Source organism: Henckelia pumila, chromosome 4, assembly GCF_033568475.1.
Source record: "Henckelia pumila isolate YLH828 chromosome 4, ASM3356847v2, whole genome shotgun sequence".
Taxonomy (NCBI): domain Eukaryota; kingdom Viridiplantae; phylum Streptophyta; class Magnoliopsida; order Lamiales; family Gesneriaceae; genus Henckelia; species Henckelia pumila.
In genome coordinates this window covers 59,241,908-59,263,087 of record NC_133123.1, presented here as the reverse complement: position 1 = coordinate 59,263,087, position 21,180 = coordinate 59,241,908, and the positions used below count along the sequence as shown (strand labels likewise).

Genomic DNA, 21,180 nt, shown 5'->3' with positions numbered 1-21,180 from the left:
TACAAGTTGAACTTCATGGAAATGAAGATGTGGTTGGCTTAAATTTTTTTGTTGACTCTTCAAATATGTACAGCTTAATCAATAAGTTTATTGGACTATGCAATCATGCGATGTCTACGTCTTTTTTATCGGTAAATAAAATTCATTAACCAAACGTGTAAAGTAGTAAATTACATCGTATTCGGGGTTGAGTAGATGCTATCCGCAGGGTAGTGTACTGCGGATGACGTGGCGGTTCATGATTGGTTAAAATTAGTGGGCCAGTAAATTACATCATATTCGGGGTTGAGTAGATGCTATCCGCAGGGTAGTATCTTGCGGATGACGTGGCGGCTCATGATTGGTTAAAATTAGTGGGCCCCACGTGGGACCCACTAATTTTTACCAATCATGGAGTTACACATCACCCGCAGGGTAGTGCCCTGTGGGCGGCATGCACTAAACCCATATTCGGATAGACATCGTTGAGACTCATATGGTGGATTCTTTTCTTGGTTCGGTCTAAATATTATTATGGTGTTCTCGATTTAGTCTTAAATATTTTTTCTGAGTTGATCCTCTTGTCGTTTTAATTGTTAAAGCTAATTAGAGAAAAACATGGTCCAGTCTCAGATGTTTAGCCTTTTTCCCGGTTTGATCCCAAACGTTTTGGTATTCTTGATTTAGTCCTAAACATTTACAAATTTTGACCGATTTTAGAGACATTACTGAAACATGTCATGTCTATCATTAGCTTTAGCAAGGTGTATTCGTTGCAGAGATTTACTGATTTTTTTTAAATGACAGACTTTTGGTTGTAACGACTCACGTCCTTCCATCGCATCCCCTCCCCAGCCTATAGCATGGGCTCGAACCGCATGCATGGTTGGACGAGCATCGCACCTCATGACCTTCCCATCCCTGGCATAGAACTTTGCACCTCCAGACTTAAGTACAAGTTCTTATCATCCCTGGTACTAATGGCAAAAACCCACTGCCAGGGGTGGGGATGTCATGAGGTGCGATGCCCGTCGAACCATGCAGTCCGAGCTCATTCTATATGCTGGGTAGGGATGCGCTGGAAGGACGTGAGTCGTTACAAAAAAACGACGCATAATTAAATTGACGAAATGATCAAATCGGCCAAAATTTGTGGACGTTAAAGACTAAATCGGGAATGCCAAATTAAATTTTGAGATTAAACCAAAAAATATATCAAATATATGGGATTGAACTAGGTATTTCCCCACCATACTCAAGGGATACTTGGTTGAGACGTTTTTTTTTCAATTACATTCGGTTTAAAGGATAATGGATGGATTGCTACTTAATAATGGCTCATCTAACTATTGGTGTAAGGATTCTGTTGACTTCAAAACCCTATAATTCAACTTGAAGCCCGCACTGGAGATATTATCTTCCGATCAATTTGTATGGATGTGATTATTTATATCTCTTGTACAATATATGATTTGATACCATTATATTTCTCTCAGTAAAATGGATTTTGCAAAACAAACTTCTAACTTGTTTTTTGTTGACGATAGCCTTCTATTCTTCCGGGCTTCTATGGAGGAGGGTGCAAGAGTTAGGGACCTTCATATGTATGAGAAATCCTCAGGCCAGCTTATTAATTATGAGAAGTCTGCTCTTTCTTTCAGTCATAACACTAATCAGGCGTTGGTTGATTTGATTAAAGTGATTCTCAGCATACCGGTGGTTCAACGTCATGAGTCATGACGTTTATTTGGGACTTCCCTCAGTTTCGATGACGAACTAGAAACTTCAATTTCGATATCTGGTGGAAAATGTGGTAAAAATAATTCAAGGTTGGGTCACAAATGGTTCTCTGCTGGAGGTAAAAAAAATCCTGATTAAGTCAGTCTTGCAAGCGATTCCCACTTATGTCATGCAATCTTTCAAAATTTCAGTTTCTTTGTGTGAGGAGATTGAAAGGGAGTGCGCTAACTTTTGGTGGGGTTCTGATAATGGCAGGCGAAAGATTCATTGGCACTCATGGGATTTTCTTTTCCAGCCTAAGCTGCGGGGTGGGCTGGGTTTTCGGAAATTAACTGAATTTAATCGTGCCCTTCTAGCTAAACAAATGTGGCGAATTCTAAGAAATCCGGAATCTCTTGTTAGTCGGGTTTTGAAAGGCAGATATTTTAAACATGTTTTGGTATTGAGAGCGGGATTGGGTAGTAATCCATCATTTATTTCGCGTTCACTGATATGGAGTCGTGAACTGTTGGAACAAGGGATGATGTGGAGAATTGGTGATGGGAAGTCTGTTAATATTTTTTTGGATAAATGGATACCGAGCATGTAGTCACTAGTGGGAAAACTGAGTCCCTGGGAGAATGAGAGCACAGTCAGTGGCCTGATAAAAGATGGAGGTTGGGATGAAGCTCTAATTCATAGTCGCTTTAACTCTTATGTAGTAGGGGAAATTTTGAAGATTCCATTACCGATAGATGCTAGAGAGGATGTACAGTTTTGGCGATTTGATTCTAAAGGTAGATATTCTATTAGGGATGGGTGTCATTTACAATGGGGTTTTTTTGCACCACATGACAACCAGTCACATTTTTCTTATGAGAAATGGTGGGAGTTTTTATGGAGACTTTCATTACCTCCTAAGATCCGTTTGTTTTTTAAAAGTCCCTAACCTATAAACTTTAAATAAATAATAAAGAAATTACAGATTTATAAAAAATTTGCCATGACCTATTTTTAAGTACTTAAAGCCAACCTGTCACACTCAGCAATTTAAAACACATAAAAATAAACACCCGATAAATCCAAACATGATAGACATAATCTCTAAAAAGGAAAGGCAACCCCACACGGTTGCGGAAAATGTGTTATCAAGTTACATGACAAATATTTAAGCGCAGGGAAACTCATCCTGCCTACTACAGAAAATACTCAAATTCTATAATTCATTATTACATTCATAAAATTTACGGAAGCTAAAAGTAGCAACGGTCAAGGGCCTGCACCACCGGCGACCTCAACCCCGAGGATCCTGCCCCTCGGTCTCTAAATACTCCTCCTCACCTGCAACCAAGCAAGCATAATGAGTCTAAAGACTCAACAAGTATAGGCAGTGAAATAACAAGGGTTAAAAAAAAAAAATACCTGAGGCAATACTTAAAGTACTGTACATATAATACTTTGAAACTTAAACTGAAAAGTTGCATGACAAAAGAGAATGAGACAAACTGTAAGCAATGAACTTACACTATGAACTTAAAACTTTCTTAAACTTAACTTTTCTTTTCTGTGAATTTAGATAATTGATTATGACGTTTTCTTTGATTTTTTATCGATCATGGCTGCAGTATACTATGTCGGCAAGGACAACGAGATTACTCCTGACGCCACATTGCCCCTTAGTTGGTATGGGAAATTAGGATTTCTCCCAACTCTTCCAAACCCCTCTGTTGGTAAGGGAAATCAGGATTTCTCCCAACTCCTCCAGCCCCTCTGTTGGCAAGGGAAATCAGGATTTCTTCCAACTCCTCCAAGCCCCTCTGTTGGCAAGGAAAATAAGGATTTCTTCCAACTCCTCCAAGCCCCTCTGTGTCATAAATCAACTCACATTATTCAAATTTTTTTACTTTCTTAACTTGAATCTTTAACTTTTCTGAAGATGCACAAGAAATGCTACAACTTGCTTAAACTTTACTCAACTCGAAGATGAGACTCACGCACACGAATATGCAACTTTAGGTAATGAAAACACAACTCAAAAATGTGGATATTAGGTGGGTAGGTGGCTGCCCCAAAGTTAGATACCCAACATATACTTCAATTTTCCTCAAACGTGTCTTAACCCGAGCAATCAAACCATAAATCCCTTAACTCTATCTTGACTTAACCAAATCCAATCCCGCTTGAACCGACACTTGCTAAAAACTTCAAACTAACCCTAGGACTAGGTTGTGACCTCAAGTGACAGCCCGATCATCCCGAACGAAAAGTTTTTCCGGAAAGCCCTTAATCTCTTAAAAATTCTGCACCAACACCTTTGACTTAATTAAGCCTTAACCTACCCAATACTTAACCGAAACGAGCCCAATTTATACCGACGCGACCACAACGACTTAATCTTGATAGCCCAAGACTCGACCAGACCTGAAATAGCAACTCCCCTGCCCAGAATTCAGTAGCCCTTACACAATGTTTCCAACACTCTACTTCAATAATCCAACTCTATGCCCCCTTTCCCTTAACTCTACTTCTTTCCAACCCATAAAACCAATCTAATAACACCCCTTGAGACTTAACACAAACACCTAGGCAGCCCTCAACCACACTTCAACCCATCAATTCGAAAATATGCAAGAACATGCACCAACATGCATTTAACCCTTGAATAACCAATGAAACCAATGGCAAACAAGGCAATCCTCATAACACACTTCAAACACAGCCCAAACACCATATGAATTTTGAAATTAGGGCATGCACACTTTTGAAAATTTCAAAATTAACTATATGTATCAAAACCCTTCATGTCTCAAGTCACAATTTACCATACAACACTTTAAACTTCATGCATAACTAAAATCCAAAAATTTAACATAATGCATGCTGAAAATACTTAAAAACCAAACCCAACATGTCAAATAACATAGGCATTTCGAAAATTAACAAAAGATTTAGCACAAGAACATAAATAGCTAGCTTGGAGGACAAAGAATTGCATATACTTGCCTCTACTAAGAAAACTCAAAGAAATGAAGGAGAAAGGATGAACAACTCGGCCCCAACAGCAAGCTACACCTCCTACACACGAACTTCGGTCAGCTATGGTGGCTTAGGGGTGGCGGCGACAGCCGGAGGGCTAGAGGAAGTGGTGGCCGAATGGAGGAAAGGAAATGGAGAGAAAAGAGAGTTTTGGGGGGGGGGGGGGGCTACTTGGATAATGAGAGTGCTAGGGTTTCATTTTCTGTTTTGTTTTGGTGCTAAAGTGGTGTGTGTTGGGTGTACTTGTGTGTGTATATAAAGGTGTAATTATAAAAAGTAGGTGTGAGTGTTGCTTTAAAAGTACAACTTTAAAGTACTACAACTTTTGCCTACTAAACTTACACTTATAAAATTCCTAAGTTTAAAAACCCCAAATTAAAATATTATATTGGGTCTTACTAATCCGGGTTTAAGAAAATTTGAACTTTTGAAAAATTTAAAGAATAAGTCCAAGATTGCGATAAAAATGATTTTTGATACCCAGAAACTTCTAACTTTCAAACTCTCGTCTAATTTTCTCATTCCTCCTAACTTAACTCTTTAAAATAAAATCTTGGAATTTACCGCCAAAATCTACCATCATCGAACCGGAACCGAAATTCACTGACTCAAGAATCTAAATAATAAATAACTTTAAATATTTGAGCAACTTAAACTTTAAAGGAAACTTAAAAAATTAAATCCAAGCAATTAAAATCATAAATATTGAAAATGATTTTAGGAATGGAATTTAAATTATGAAATTCTAGGTGCTACAATTCCTCCCTCCCTAATATGGAATTTCATCCTTGAAATTAGAACTTACCAAAGAGCTCTGGATAGCGAGTCCTAATATCTGCCTCTGTCTCCCAAGTGGCATCTTCATCCGAATGATTCAGCCACCTAACCTTGAAAATCGGGATATTCTTGTTACGGAGTCTCATCTCCTGACTCTCCATAATCCGATCAGGTCTCTCTTCATAAGTCATGTGAGGAGATAACTGAAGAGGCTCAAAGTTGAGCACATGAGAAGGATTCGAGATGTACTTCATTAGCATGGATACATGAAAGACGTTGTGTACTCTAGCAAGATTAGGCGGCAAAGCCACCCTATAGGCTAACGTCCCCATTCTGTCAAGAATCTCAAAAGGTCCAACGAACCTCGGAGCCAATTTCCCCTTCTTCCCGAATCTCATCACTCCTTTCAAAGGAGCTACTCGGATAAAAACATGATCACCCACTGAGAACTCCAAGTCTCTCCTCCTATGATCTGCGTAACTCTTCTGCCTGCTCTGGGCAGTCTTCATCCGATCCCGGATCTTGGATACAACATCGGCGGTCTGCTGAACAATCTCGGGTCCTAACTCTTATTTCTCACCAATCTCATCCCACAAAACTGGAGATCTGCACTTTCTCCCATAAAGTGCCTCGTAGGGAGCCATGCCGATAGTGGACTGAAAACTGTTGTTGTATGCAAACTCCACTAGTGGTAGTCTTGACTCCCAACTATCCTGGAAATAAATAGCGCAAGCTCTCAAAATATCCTCCAAGATCTGGATCACCCTCTCAGACTTTCCATCCATCTGTGGGTGAAAGGCGGTTCTAAACAATAGCTTTGTACCCAAGGCTGCATGAAGACTCTTCCAAAAAGATGAAGTAAACCGCGGATCTCTATCAGACACAATGGAGATGGGGATACCGTGTAGTCTGACTATCTCCTGGATATACAACTCCGCGTACTGAGTCATAGTAAAAGTCGTCCTAACAGGAAAGAAGTGCGCCAACTTAGTGAGATGGTCCACAATAACCCAAATAGCATTCGAACCCCTCACTGTCCTCGGCAAGCCAACAACAAAATCCATGGTAATATTCTCTCATTTCCACTCGGGAATAGGGAGTGGCTTAAGCAATCCTGCGGGTCTCTGATGTTCCTCTTTGACCTGCTGGCATGTCAGGCACTCTGACACAAATCGGGCGATATCACGCTTCATGCCCAACCACCAATACAAATGTTGAAGGTCCTGATACATCTTCGTACTGCCTGGGTGGATAGAGTACGGTGATGTATATGTCTCTTTCATGATGGTAACTCGCATAGAATCACCTGCGGGCACCCATAGTCAACCTCTGAACTTTACAATCCCATCTACTACTGAATACAAATAAATGTCCTTCTCCTCAGCTCTCTGTCTCCACTTACTCAACTGATCATCAACTGCTTGAGCAACTCTAATACGGTCAAACAACGTAATCTGCACTGTCAAGGCTGACAACCTAGAAGCTCTACCCTTGACATAGAACTCTAGTCTAAATCTCTGAATCTCATCCTGCAACGGTCTAGACACCATCAAAGAGGGAATCACTTTTGTCTTCCGGCTCAAAGCATCTGCAACTACATTAGCTTTACCCGGGTGGTAGCTAATATCGCAGTCATAATCTTTCACCAACCCTAACCAACTCCGCTGTCTCATATTCAACTTCTTCTGGGTAAAGAAGTAGTTGAGGGTTTTATGGTCTATGAATATTTTACACTTCTCCCCATAGAAATAGTGCCTCCAAATCTTGAGAGCAAAAACCACTGCTGTCAATTCCAAATCATGGGTAGGATAATTCTTCTCATGCTCTTTCAACTGTCTAGAAGCATAAGCAATAACTCTACCCGCTGCATAAGAACTGCTTCAAGTCCCAACTTGAAAGCATCGGTATAAACCACAAAATCACCCTGCCCTGATGGCATAGCTAACATTGGTGCCGTCGTAAGAGCTTCCTTCAACACATCAAAGCTCTCTTGACACTCTGGCCTCCAAATAAACTTAGCATTCTTCTTGGTCAATGCTGTCAAGGGCACATCAATTGATGAAAAGCCCTTGATAAACTTCCTATAGTAACCGGCCAATCCGAGAAAACTGCGAATATCCGTTGTGTTTCTAGGTACAAACCACTCCTTTACTGCTTGAACCTTTGAAGGATCCACTTCCACTTCACTCTTGGAAATAATATGGCCCAAGAATGCTATTCTCTCCAACCAAAATTCGCATTTGTCGAACTTAGCAAACAACTTCTGCTCTCGGATTACTTCTAGAACTGTCCTCAAATGCTACGAGTGTTCTTCTCTATCCTTCGAGTAAATGAGGATATCATCAATGAAGACAATGACAAATTGGTCCAAGTATGGTTGAAACACGCGGTTCATAAGATCCATGAAGGTCACGGGCGCGTTTGTCAAACCGAACGACATCACAAGGAACTCGTAGTGGCCATAACGAGTCCTAAAATATGTCTTGAACACATCTGACTCCTTCAACTGGTGATAACTGGAACAGAGATCAATATTCGAAAATACAAAGGCTCCTTGCAATTGATCAAAGAGATCCTCAATTCTAAGAAGTGGGTACTTGTTCTTTACCGTCACTCCGTTAAACTCTCGGTAGTTTATGCACAACCTTAGACTCTCGTCCTTCTTTTTCACAAAGAGTACCGGTGCGCCCCAAGGAGAGAAACTAGGGCGTATGAACCCCTTATCAAGAAACTCTTGAATCTGCTCTTTCAGTTCTTTCATTTCCGTAGGAGCCAATCTATACAGTGCCTTAGAAATTGGCACAGTATCTGGCATCAAATCAATAGAGAACTCAACCTCTCTATCGGGTGGGATACCTGCAACATCGCTAGGGAACACATCCCCAAACTCTCTAACAACGTCCACATCTTAAATAACTTGACGTGTGGGCATCTCTGTCAGAGATAAGCTGGCTAGGAATGACTTGCACCCGTCAAGCACGAGCTGCTTAGCTTGCAAGGAGGATATGATTCGGGCCTTCTCAAACTCCTAGCAGCCTCAAACCAAAATGGTTCCTTGCCCTCAGGCCTGACTAGCACTGATCTCAGCTGAAAATCAATCACCACAGCGTTCTTCATCATCCAATCCATCCCAAGTATCAAGTCAAACTCAGGCATGGGCAAAACTATCAAATCTGCAACCACCGATCGTCCTTGCAATAAGAGCTCAAGATTCTTCACTATGCCCCGGGTGGTTAGCTCTTTCCCTGAAGGGATAGTCACTGAAAACCAAACTATCAGCTCTTCATGCTGAATACCCCTCTGTTGGGCAAAAGCCTCCGAAATAAAAGAATGGGTAGCCCCTGAGTCTAACAACGTTCTAGTGGCTACTTCGGCTACTAAAATCCTAACTGCATTAACGGTAATTACAAATTTGGAAAAAATTAAAGTTAAATAACACAAGTTCTACTTAATTTCATTCAAAGTCATCAAATTCCCAAATTAAATACTATACATGCTATCATAGTCAAATTACTCAAAATATGCAACATACTACAAAATCTTACTCCCAATCAAGAAATCTTATAATCAACATGCATCAGTGAATCGCTTAACTGCTCTAAACAAAAAACTTAAAATGTTACCTGTGATGAGGGTAGTGTCTTGATTGGCCTCCTCGGCCTGCATCATGAAAACGCGACCCTGCACGGGCCTCCTCACCTCCGGACAGTCTCTAGCCATGTGACCCGGCTTCTTGCACTTAAAGAAAATTCCTTCACCTGCTAGAAATTTCCCAGAATGGGAACGATGACAAAGCATTCAATGTGGATTCTCCTCAGTCTTGGGAAGAGCAGGTCTCTGGGCCTGGTAGTGCCCCTAGGGCCTCTGCTGGCTCTGCTGTCCCTGATATGGCTTCTTTCCATGCTGCTGCTGGTGACCCTGATGAGTGAAGGCCCTCTTGGTATGAACCTCGACACTGATATCCTTCAAGGACTGCTCGGACCTCATAGCTTTTTTGACAGCGGCTGCATAATCCACTGGCTTAGCCATCATCACATCCCTATGAATAGTAGGCCTCAAACAAGCAACAAAGTGCTGCAACTTCTCCGCCTCATCATTCCCTATCAATGGCACGAAATGTCAGCCCCTCTCAAATTTCCGAACAAACTCGGATACAGTCAGATCCCCCTGCCGGAGGCTCATGAACTCTTTCTTCAACAGCACCCTCATCTCAGCTATGAAGTATTTCTCGTAGAAGAGAGTCTTGAATTCTTCCCAAGTTAGTGTGGTAACATCCACAGTCTTCTCCACACCCTCAAACCACAAGGCGGCGTCATCCTTGAGAAGGAATGTCATACAGCGAACTCGATCCTCATCACCCAACTCCATGTAATGAAAAAATCGCCTCTAGCGAGCGAAACCAGCCCTCCGCTACCATCGGATCCGTAGTACCAGAAAAGTCCTTAGGATCCATCTTCCTGAACTACTCATAGACATTACTAGGCCTAGCCCTCGGAGCATCAACATACTGCTCTAAGATACGAGCCAAACCAGCTAGCACCTGAGCCCCAACATCTACCGGTGGAGGGGGCAGAGGAGGTGGTGGAGGCGGTGGGGGCAGCGGTGCCTGAGGATCACGACGAGGTGCCATCTGTACTCAAGTTCAAATTCCAATATTTAAATTCATGCCTTAAGAAAAAAAAGATTTTTCCTTAAACGTATTCATGCTCAAAATATTTTAGGACTAGTACTATCAAACTTAAACAAATAGCAATAATGGAAACTTAAATCTTACAAACTTTGAGGCGAGATCCCTTGAGTTTTGGCAACCGGCAGTAGGCACAGCCCAAACCAAGACTGTGCTCTAATACCAACTGAAACGTCCCTAACCTCTAAACTTTAAATAAATAATAAAGAAATTACAGATTTATAAAAATTTTGCCATGACCTATTTGTAAGTACTTAAAGTCAACCTGTCACACTCAGCAATTTAAAACACATAAAAATAAACACCCGATAAAATCCAAACTTGATAGAAATAATCTCTAGAATGAAAAGGCAACCCCACACGGTTGCGGAAAAGGTGTTATCAAGTTACATGCCAAATATTTAAGCACAGGAAAACTCATCCTGCCTACTACAAAAAATACTCAAATTCTACAATTCATTATTACATTCATAAAATTTGCGGAAGCTAAAAGTAGCAACGGTCAAGGGCCTGCACCACCAGCGACCTCAACCCCGAGGATCCTGCCCCTCGGTCTCTAAATTCTCCTCCTCACCTGCAACCAAGCAAGCATAGTGAGTCTAAAGACTCAACAAATATAGACAATGAAATAACAAGGGTTAAAAAAAATACCTGAGGCAATACTTAAAGTACTGTACATATAATACTTTGAAACATAAACTGAAAAACTGCATGACAAAAGAGAATGAGACAAACTGCAAGCAATGAACTCACACTATGAACTTGGAACTTTCTTAAACTTAACTTTTCTTTTCTGTGAATTTAGATAATTGATTATAACGTTTTATTTGATTTTTGATCGATCATGGCTGCAGTATACTATGCCGGCAAGGACACCGAGATTACTCCCGACGCCACATTGCCCCTTAGTTGGTAAGGGAAATTAGGATTTATCCCAACTCCTCCAAACCCCTCTGTTGGCAAGGGAAATCAGGATTTCTCCCAACTCCTCCAAGCCCCTCTGTGTCATAAACCAACTCACTTTATTCAAAACTTTTTACTTTCTTAACTTGAAACTTTAACTTTTCTGAAGATGCACAAGAAATGCAACAACTTGCTTAAACTTTACTCAACTCGAAGATGAGACTCACGCACACGAATATGCAACTTTAAGGAATGAAAAAAAACAAATCAAAAATGTGGTTATTAGGTGGGTAAGTGGCTGCCCTAAGTTAGATTCCTAACCTATACTTCAATTTTCCTCAAACGTGTCTTAAACCGAGCAATCAAACCATAAAACCCTTAATTCTATCTTTCCTTACCCAAATCCAATCCCGCTTGAAATGACACTTGATAAACAATTCAAACTAACCCTATGACTAGGTTGTGACCTCAAGTGACAGCGCGAGCATCCCCAACGAAACGACCACTATCTCTACTATAATTAATAATTAAATAAAATATAGATTTTTCAAAAAATTTTGGCATGACCCATCTGTTTATTTTAAAACTCACCTGACAAAGACAGCAAACAACAAAAGAAACCTACAACACCGATAAACTAGACCAGAATAAATAAAAAGAAACTAGGGAAAAAGGCTCAACATCACAAACATCAAAATTTTGCAATTTAATCCTTACAGACCAAGAAACAAATCTTAAAAATCATTTCATTTACATTTGCCAAATAAAAAAAGCAAATACTTCATAACATTTAAGTTTGAATAAAATTCTGCGGAAAAATAGCATAGGTCGGAGGAATGTACCGTGCCCGCATCGCAGTCCACTCGAGAGTCACGCCCCTTGATCTCAACAAATTACAACCTGCACCAAGCATAGTAGTGAGCCTAAAAGCCCAACAAGATTTACATAATACAGCAAGGGTTCAAAATAATGCAACATACTAAAAGTAGTACTCAGTATATCATGAAACTCACACGAAAGGAAAAACGTCATATCATGCCCGAAGTAGAAACGATGGCAATATGCAATGAAAAGTAACGTTCATGAGTCATTTATCCTTTTCATTTACTTGTGAATTTAGATCCTCGATTGTGACTATGATTTTGATCGATCAATGGCTATAATATACAATGCCGGCAAGGATGCCGAGATTTCTCCCGTTAAACACCACATTGCCCCTCTGAATTTGGTAGGGATGCCAAGATTTCTCCCGTTAAACACCATACTACACGTCTGAATTTGGTAGGGATGCCGAGATTTCTTCCGTTAAACACCGTACTACACGTCTGAATTTGGTAGAGATGTCGGGATGTCTCCCGTTAAACACCGTACTACACGTCTCATTTGGCAAGTGAGTCAGGGCATTCCCCGACCCATCATTTCACGTCTAAGTCACAACCAATTCATCTCATACTTTAACTTTTCATTCATTTAACTTTTTCTCATTTCAACATTTACCTTTACAAGCATTCTTTAATACAAGACTTCGGGACTAGAATATTAAATAAATTTGAAGCCACATGCGCGAATAAATGGCGTTGAATAATTTAAATGACATGAAACTCAAAGGATAGTGTGAAATTAAATTGGTGGATGAATTGAGTGTAGGTAAGCACCATAGGCTTAAGGACTTTCTATTTATTACTTAGATTTACGCCCAAAAAGATCTAACTCGAGCGGTTGGCCCGTACGACCCATAACTTAGCCTATTCTTATCCAAAAAGCTTTCCATTTGAACCGGCACCTCAAACACATCTTAAAATACTCCTAGGATCAGTAGTAATCCTTTAATGATGGCCCGAACAACCCGAACGATTTAAATTCCCGGACAGCCCATAGATGATAGAAAAATCTGCTCACGACACCCCAACTTAAAACACACCTAACTTATTTGATTCTTATCCAAAATAAGCCCAATTTGCACCGACACGACCCTAACATCACCTATAATCAGTAAATCAAGGGTAGACCCTAGCCAGACCTCGCCAAGGATCCATTCAGACCTGATTCTTAGAAGTTAATTGCGTTGGAAAAAAAAATTCTGTTTTGACACCCTTAATGCTAAGGCCTCAAAAACTCACTCATCATGTTCTAACACCTCAAAAACCATCCAAGAAACTTATAAGCATCCCTAAATGACCAGCTAGGGCCCTTGACCAAGTCACTTGCCCGGTTCTAGCTCATTTCAATCGTTTCACCCAAAATGTTAGTCCGTCGCCTTCAAATTCCACTAATTAACCTTCCAAACAGATTACCACATAACCAGCCCTTATATCCCAACTAATACTCATTAAATATCACATTTTTATCTCATACACACCACATGGGTAGCCCCTCCACTCCTTTATCCATTTCAATCAAAATTTCAATTCAAACGCCACCAACTCAATACAATTTGCAACATATCAAAGCATATATATAATGGGACTGACATAACACCATGAGAGTTTTAAAACCTTTCAAACACACGTAAAAATGGGCTGCAATCAACATGTTCATTCTGATTTTTCAATTTATACACCGAAATTTCCATTTAAATACATGAAACTCACTCATTCAAGCACCAAGAGCATGCTAGAATTGAAAGATGAACAAAATAAATCCTCCAAGCCTTAAACACTGAAATTTCGAACCAACATACACATTTCATACTAAAAACTTTCTGAAAAATTCGAATTTAAAGAAAATATCCAAGGACAAATATATTCTATGCTTGGGTTTTAAAAAGAGAAGGAGTTTCTTGGCTCAACTTGCAACCAAGAGAAAATGGAGCTGAAACTCAGCTCAAACCCACGTCCAGCAGCTGGAGCATCCTACTAAGGTGACCTCCAAGGCGGCACGGCGGTGGTAGGCGGCTGGAAATGGCCGGCAAAGTGGATGGGAGCATGGTTGGAGGCGACTGATTGAGATTCTTGGGAGGGTAAGGAGAGAGCCGTGAGTTTGGGGGCTAGGGTTGAAAGATTGAAGTTTAATTGGGTGTGAGAGGAGTTTTCTAGATCCCTATTAATTATATGTATTAGTGTGTGTATGTATAGGTAGGTGGTGTGAGTGTAGGGTGTGCACAAAAGTGCTTTTTCACTAATAAAAGCGCTACTTTTATTATTACAAATTTAGGTTATAGGATTTTGCACTCATTTTTAATTTCTAAGTCTAAAATATTTAAATTTAAATATTAAAAATATAATTTCACTAGTCCGGGTCCAAAAAGGCAAATTTTGAGAAATATTAAGAATTACGCGCAAAGAAGCACTTACGCGATTTTCTTTACTCGGAAAATTTAAAAATAAAATTTTCTTTTTATTTCCTTCAACTTTTTAGAATTTTAGGCCATAAAAATTTAGAATATGAGATTTTTCCGATGTGTCCACCTTAACCGCGTGCCGGAGCCGAAGGTCACAAATCTCAAGTATCTCAAGCAATTAAATTTAAATATTAACGCAATTAAATTCTAAGGAAATTTAAATCATTTAAATCATCATGAATTTTAGAAATTTAAATATCAAAACTAATTTATGCATGAAATTTAATTTATGAATTTAGGCGTCACAATAACAAATAAACATTTTAAAGAATTTAAACACTAACTTAGAAATTAAAATCAATACTTTTAATATTTTGATGTCACAACAATGATTAAAATAATTAAATAACAAAACAGAGCATTTTAAAATAATTTAAATAACCCAAATGATTGTTTAAAAGTCATTTAAATAAATAAACAAGGTAATAAAAATCTTTAAAACGACTTGGACAATTGAAAGAATTTAAATAAATAAGCTAGAAATTTAAAATGATTTAAAATAACTAAACTCTATACGTAAGTTATTTAAAACAAATAAGTTAGACAATACAAAAAAAATATTTCAATAAATAAGCTTAACAGATAAAATCATTTAAATAACTATCCGATAAAATTTGTAAGGCCCTGAAAATATGAATATTAATTACGAAATTAGAGATTTACATTTCGTATTTGGAAAATATTCAATTTGGAATTTATGGAAATTAGAGATGTAATTTCCGAGCCGAAAGTATTTAATTTGAGAATTTACGGATATGTGAGAATTAAATTCCGGGATTCTTAAATTAAAAGAATAAATATTCTCATTGAATATTTATGAGATTGAATGTTTTATTATGAATTTGGATAAAAGAGAATTTAATACGAAGAAGAAACTCGAGCAGGGACTGAATTGCAAATATCAAATTTTCAGGGGCTAAACTGCAAACATGAGATTTGACTTGTCAACAAGAGATTTATATTACACTTTGCATGTGTATAATTTCCCTTCACCAGTAGCAAGAACGAGAGAGATTAATGAAGGTTCCAAGGATTGATTTGCAATTGTCCAAAAGCTCAAGGGCCAAAGTGCAATTCCTTGTGCAAGTGGATGACACATGTTACTTGTATACATGGAAACGTGTATAAGGCATGTAATTCATCAGAATTTCCAGTCAAGACCGTGAGAGAGGAGAGAACAACTTCCGAAGTCCATTTCTTCATTCCACAATTTGATAGAAATTGATCCGGTTGGTAGAATTCCAAATTGATCGTATATTTGCGATTACGGCTTCGAGTGCTACACTTTGACGTAAGTTTGGCTAAATTCTACCATGTTTTAATTTTAAGATGTTGGTAGAATTACGATTTGATTGTATAAACGTGTTCTAGTATATACGACGATAGTATATTTAAGACGGTTCGTAAAAAGATCGTCGTTTGGACATATTTTTCAATTATCGATTAGTTTCTGAAATTATGGAATTTTTAGACTATTGGTTCCGTGTGATATGGATGGAATTGAATATGAAAATGAGACTAGTTGATAGATAAGATGGTGTCTATGCTTTTGGAATTACCGAATTCGAGTCATTACGCCGTCGATTTTGTTTGTTGAATTTTTGAAAAATGCAAGTGTTGGATTTGAATGTGTAGTGATGAAATGATATTGATATGAAATAGATATCAATGTGTGAAGGATGTATAAGTTGTTAGAATTAGTAGATAGAACTTCTCGGTGCCGATTTGTAATCGATACGATACCGGTTTGAATGTTGGTTTTATTGGCAAGCTTTGAAGTGTTTAAGCACTTGTGAGATTAAATGAAATTTGAATGCTAATATGTGACTTGTAAACACTTCAATTCAGATTTAATTTGGAAGGTGTCGAAGTCGAGTCGACCATTTCGGAATTGATTTGAAATGAGCAACAAGTTCAACACAACTAGCTCTTGGAATAGCAAGAAGGTTTGAGCAGATTTTGAAGAAGCTTGTGGTGTGATCAGAAGTTACAAGAGGTTGAGAAATAAAGATCAAGATCAAGGTATGATTCGACATTAAATTCGACAGGTAGAATAACTCGAGAATGTGGTGGTTTTCGAGTTTATTAAATCACATACATGCATGATTAGTTGTTTTACTTAATCTTATGTGATCTATATGAATTACTTGCCTTAATTGATTTAGTTGATTGATATATGAGATGTTTGATTCAAACATGATTTTCTTATTGAGATTGATGCTTGATACTTATTTGAAATTAATGAGTATAGATTACTTTGATTTATTGAGTTGTGGTAGATTGGTTATAGAATTGAGAGTAAACCTCTTGAGCCACAATTCTTTCGAAACCTTGAAAACAGAATCGAAAAGAAAATATTGGACGTGGTGAACTTATATGCGAGAGGCTAGGGATCTGACTTGATTTCTTTTGCCACGATTCTCAATATAGTGTTCACAGTCCAGGGAATATTAGATTTTACCACCCCGAGCGGGAGCCTAGGTGGGAGGCTGATTTTTTTTATGGCCTGATTATATTCCCGGGATCCCAACGATATGAATTTTTAAATTATCGATTCTGTAATACTTGAATCCTTTAACCTTCAACCGTATTCGAGTCTTTATGATATTGGATGAGTTTATTTGAAAGACATTAGGCAGGTAAGGTATAAGGAAATTGTTGATTGTAATAGTAAATTACTTGATTGAGTTATTTCTATTTGATTTATATAGATGTCTTTCATACTGAGATTTATTCTCACCGGAGTTATCCGGCTGTTGTTTTGCTTGTATGTGTGCATTGCATCAGGTTGAAGAGTAAGCGAGTCGAACTTGGCAAGGAATCGAGAGATTGAGAGATTAGAGTGGAGACTCGGGTGTTAGAGGAAGTTTATGTTTTGTCAAACATGTTAGATTTGGATTCCAATGTTTTGATGTTAAAACATTGGTTGAGACTTTAATATCTTTTCATGTTTTGATATTTGTATTAAAGCTTGAGACTAGCTTTTAATCTAGAAGTATATAATGTTGCTACCTTGAAATCTAGTTGAGTTACTTTTTGTAGGTTCTACATGTAAACTTGAGATTGTTTATGTGAAGAGTTGGAACTCTACTTGTTGTAGCATCTTATGAATTGGCTTGATGTTCTTGTATATATATATACCACTAGTTTTGAGATTATCTTAAGGAATATGGCATGAATTTGATCTTATTCTTTTGGATAGGTGCCAAGAAGAATCATCATGTTATCTTGGAATCTATACTTGGATCTTATAGTATGTTTAAGATTCTTATTGGCATTGGTATATCATGGTAGCTTGTATGAGACTCATGCTAGCATGGATATATCTTGTTTAGATGTTTAGAAATGGCATGGAAAGGTTTGGACAGCAACAGCAGATTTTTAGTTTCTTCACAGAGCATTCTCGCTCGATCAGTGAACTTTAACCGATCGAGCGAGGCCATGTTTATTGCGGGCAGAAAGTTGCTGAATTTGTGCTCGCTCGATCGGTGAACTTTTACCGATCGAGCGAGGCCTTGTTATTTTTAAAAAAAGAAAAAAAAATTTTTTAGGTCTTTGATTGCTTGATCTTAATTCATGTATTGGATTAAATGTTTAGTATTTCATCTTGTATAAATCGTTATGATTTGAGAGATTAGTGCCCGAGTCCTCACAACAGGGGGTATCAGAGCGTAAGTTCTTGGAATAAGATAGAAGTTGAGCGGGGTAGATCGAGTCGCATGCATTTTTAGTATTGCTTGATTTATGCTTTACTTACTTTGAGATAATGTATGCGAACATGATTTACTGATTGAAGGAATTATATGCTTATATGCTTTCATATTTACCTGATTATGTGAATTCACATGAATTTTTGAATTCCTTGTAAATATGTTTATTTGAATAGCATGAAGAAATGTAAGCATGTGTTATATGGCAAAGCATGAGATTATATGTATTTTAATGATTTGAATAGTATAATCTCTGTGTTGCTTATGAATCTTATTTTAAAGTAAGTCAGGTTCTTAGGGTGATGTAAGCACCCCAGATTGAATCGAACAGTACTCCGCAAGTGAAGTCAGTACCTTCGACTGAACAGATCAGTATTGTAGTAAACTATCAGAATCGATGGATGCTACACTCACACGGATGGAGGTGCTATATGAACGATTTCAGATGTATAATCCACCAACTTTGAAAGGTACAGAAGATACCAGTGCTTGTGAAGGTTGGTTAGAAGAGCTTGATCAATTGTTTGAATCTTTAGATTACTCTGATGAACGAAGAATCAAGCTTGTTGTATACCAACTGCAAGATTTAGCAAGAAGCTGGTGGTTTGCAACAAAGAAATGTCTGGAAAACAGAGGTATAGTAATTTTTTGGCAGGTATTTAAGACTGAATTTTGTCAACAATTTCTTCCGAGATCTTATAGAGAAGATAGAGCAGGAGAATTTGTTAACTTGCAACAAGGAAATATGACTATAGACGGGTATGTTACAAAATTCTCCAACTTGCTTCGATTTGTTCCTCATGTGAATCAGGATGAAGAAGTCCAAACGAATCTGTTTATCAATGGACTGAATCCGAAAATTTATGCTTGGATAGATGCGGGGAGACCGAATAGATTGGCTGATGCTATTGACAGGGCTAAAAGAGCTGAAGCCAGTTTTATGAGATATAAAGAAAGTTCAATCGTGCCTCAGCATTTCGAACAACCGCACTTTCAATCACAATTGTCATCACAGAGCAGCTATGAGGCAGGAGGTAGTGTTAGTGGAAGTGAAGAGCGGTTACAGCATTTGAGGCAATAGTTCAAGAAGTCTGGAAGTAGCTCTTCTAGCTCTAGCAGACTGAAGCAACTTCGTATGAGTCAGAAAGCAGAATATTCCGGTGAATATTGTACTCACTGTGGAGGAAAACATGCTAGCAATGAATGCCGAGTAACTTTAGGAAAATGTCATCGTTGCTATCAAGTGGGACATTTTTTGAGAGTATGTCCTAATCCATGGGGAACGAGGAGAAACTTGAATGAAGAACCACCTCTTAGGCAACAAGAATCTACAGATACTTCGGTTCAAGATGCACCAGATGATAATATTACAGGTATATTTGAACTTTATGTAATTTGCCTGCATACTGATGAATCTGGGTGCATTGCATACAGAGATAACTGAGTAATTTATTATGTTTCATAAACTGTATGTTGAACCTTTATCTGAAGTAGTTGCTATGTTCTAACCTTGGTAAACGACTATGAAAGAAGATATCAGTACTTGTATCAGAAAGCTGAATTATAGTTTGAAGGAAATCAGATTGAATTGAATTTGATTGTGTTACTTGGAATATAGTACGAGTTCCCAAATTCAGGTTCCACTTTATTTTGGGTATTTAATAAGTTTATGGATCAATCATGATTATTTGGGACGAGTTTAGAGATTTGATAAGATGATTACGAAAATCAGTTACAGTTGAGCCTTCTCTTTGATTTTACTGGATCTACTATATCATAGAATTATGACTCTTGAATTTCTTGATATCAATTATGAGGTTTTGTATTCGACCTCGATTGATTTTGATTGACTCTTATTCCTTGTTAGAGTATTATTTTACTTCACTAGCTTAAAGTCGAGATGCAAGTGAGTTGTTTTCACTTTGCAGATTTTGTCGTTCAGAATATTTGATCTTTGGATGACCTCTACTTAAGTGAGTTTCTTTTATTATGAATTTCAAGAGTCGTTGATCATTTGATATATACATTCAGTATATTTTGATGATTTTGGGCTCGTAACTGATCGAAATTTGGATGCAGAGTATCAGTAAGAGTTTTGAATTGATTGTATGATTTTCCAAAACTTGAGAAATAGAAAGAAGAAATTGGAAGAATGCTTGATCAACTGATTAAAGATCTGTTCCTTTTGTTCTTGAGTTTTATACAGATCATCAACCAGTCAGTATTGTTGCAATCCACACTATGTTAGATTAGTTTGAAAAGATTAAAGCAATATTGAGATTAAATCAAGCGATTAGAATTGTTTGAGAATGCTAGATGGAGATATAAAACAAGATAGTAGATCAGAAATAATGGATTTTGAGATGAATATTTGTTTGATTGAGCCAGATAATCTAGACATGAAATATCACATTTTAGAAAAGGCACAATACATCAGATTTTATATCTATTCAGTAGTTTGGAAATGTTGTATGAATTAATTGGAAATCAGTATTGGTAAAGGAAAATAGAGAATGATATGACAGAAATGAGTTTCCGATACGTACGTTTCCAGTAATACAATCAGAAAAGAAGAGACCGAATGATCTATGAATCAGTTTAGCAACTCTAAAGTCAAAACAAGAATAATGTTTTTGACAGATTTTAGTTCGAAATTACTCAAGTCGTCATGAGTTTGCGATTTGTATTGAAATAGATTCGTCAGATTCAAGAATTCGTTGGATTAACAGTAATATTGATATGAATTGCTAGATGTTAAGAAGTTAGTGATATGATAAAATTACAGGAATTGTTGAAATTTATTGTCAAGACAGAGACTTTAAAGTTAGTTAGTAGATTGTGGCATCGATTTTTAGAAGTTTTGAGTATTTGATCGCTTTATGCCACCCTTTGATCGATGGATTGTCTGAGGTGACTATCCAAATTTGAGGAAATGCTCAGAACTATAGTATCTGATTCGATATTAACTGATAGAGTTTGCCATTTTCTTATTGCGATTCCTGTAACAGTTATTCGATTGATATAGAGAT

The 21,180-nt window shown here is 37.8% G+C and overlaps 2 protein-coding genes across 2 annotated transcripts; both read right to left on the bottom strand.

Annotated features, from left to right (window-relative positions):
* Positions 1 to 2,992: 2,992 nt before the first annotated feature.
* Positions 2,993 to 6,296, bottom strand: LOC140861047 (uncharacterized). Its single transcript, XM_073264054.1, has 4 exons — positions 6,092 to 6,296; positions 5,796 to 5,926; positions 5,540 to 5,714; positions 2,993 to 3,039 (listed from the first exon to the last, which is right to left on the bottom strand). The coding sequence occupies exons 1-4, from the start codon at positions 6,294 to 6,296 to the stop codon at positions 2,993 to 2,995; spliced, it is 558 nt and encodes a 185-aa protein (XP_073120155.1).
* A 291-nt stretch (positions 6,297 to 6,587) lies between these two features.
* Positions 6,588 to 9,309, bottom strand: LOC140861046 (uncharacterized). Its single transcript, XM_073264053.1, has 6 exons — positions 9,135 to 9,309; positions 8,475 to 8,900; positions 8,120 to 8,367; positions 7,373 to 7,732; positions 6,839 to 7,040; positions 6,588 to 6,754 (listed from the first exon to the last, which is right to left on the bottom strand). The coding sequence occupies exons 1-6, from the start codon at positions 9,307 to 9,309 to the stop codon at positions 6,588 to 6,590; spliced, it is 1,578 nt and encodes a 525-aa protein (XP_073120154.1).
* Positions 9,310 to 21,180: the final 11,871 nt, after the last annotated feature.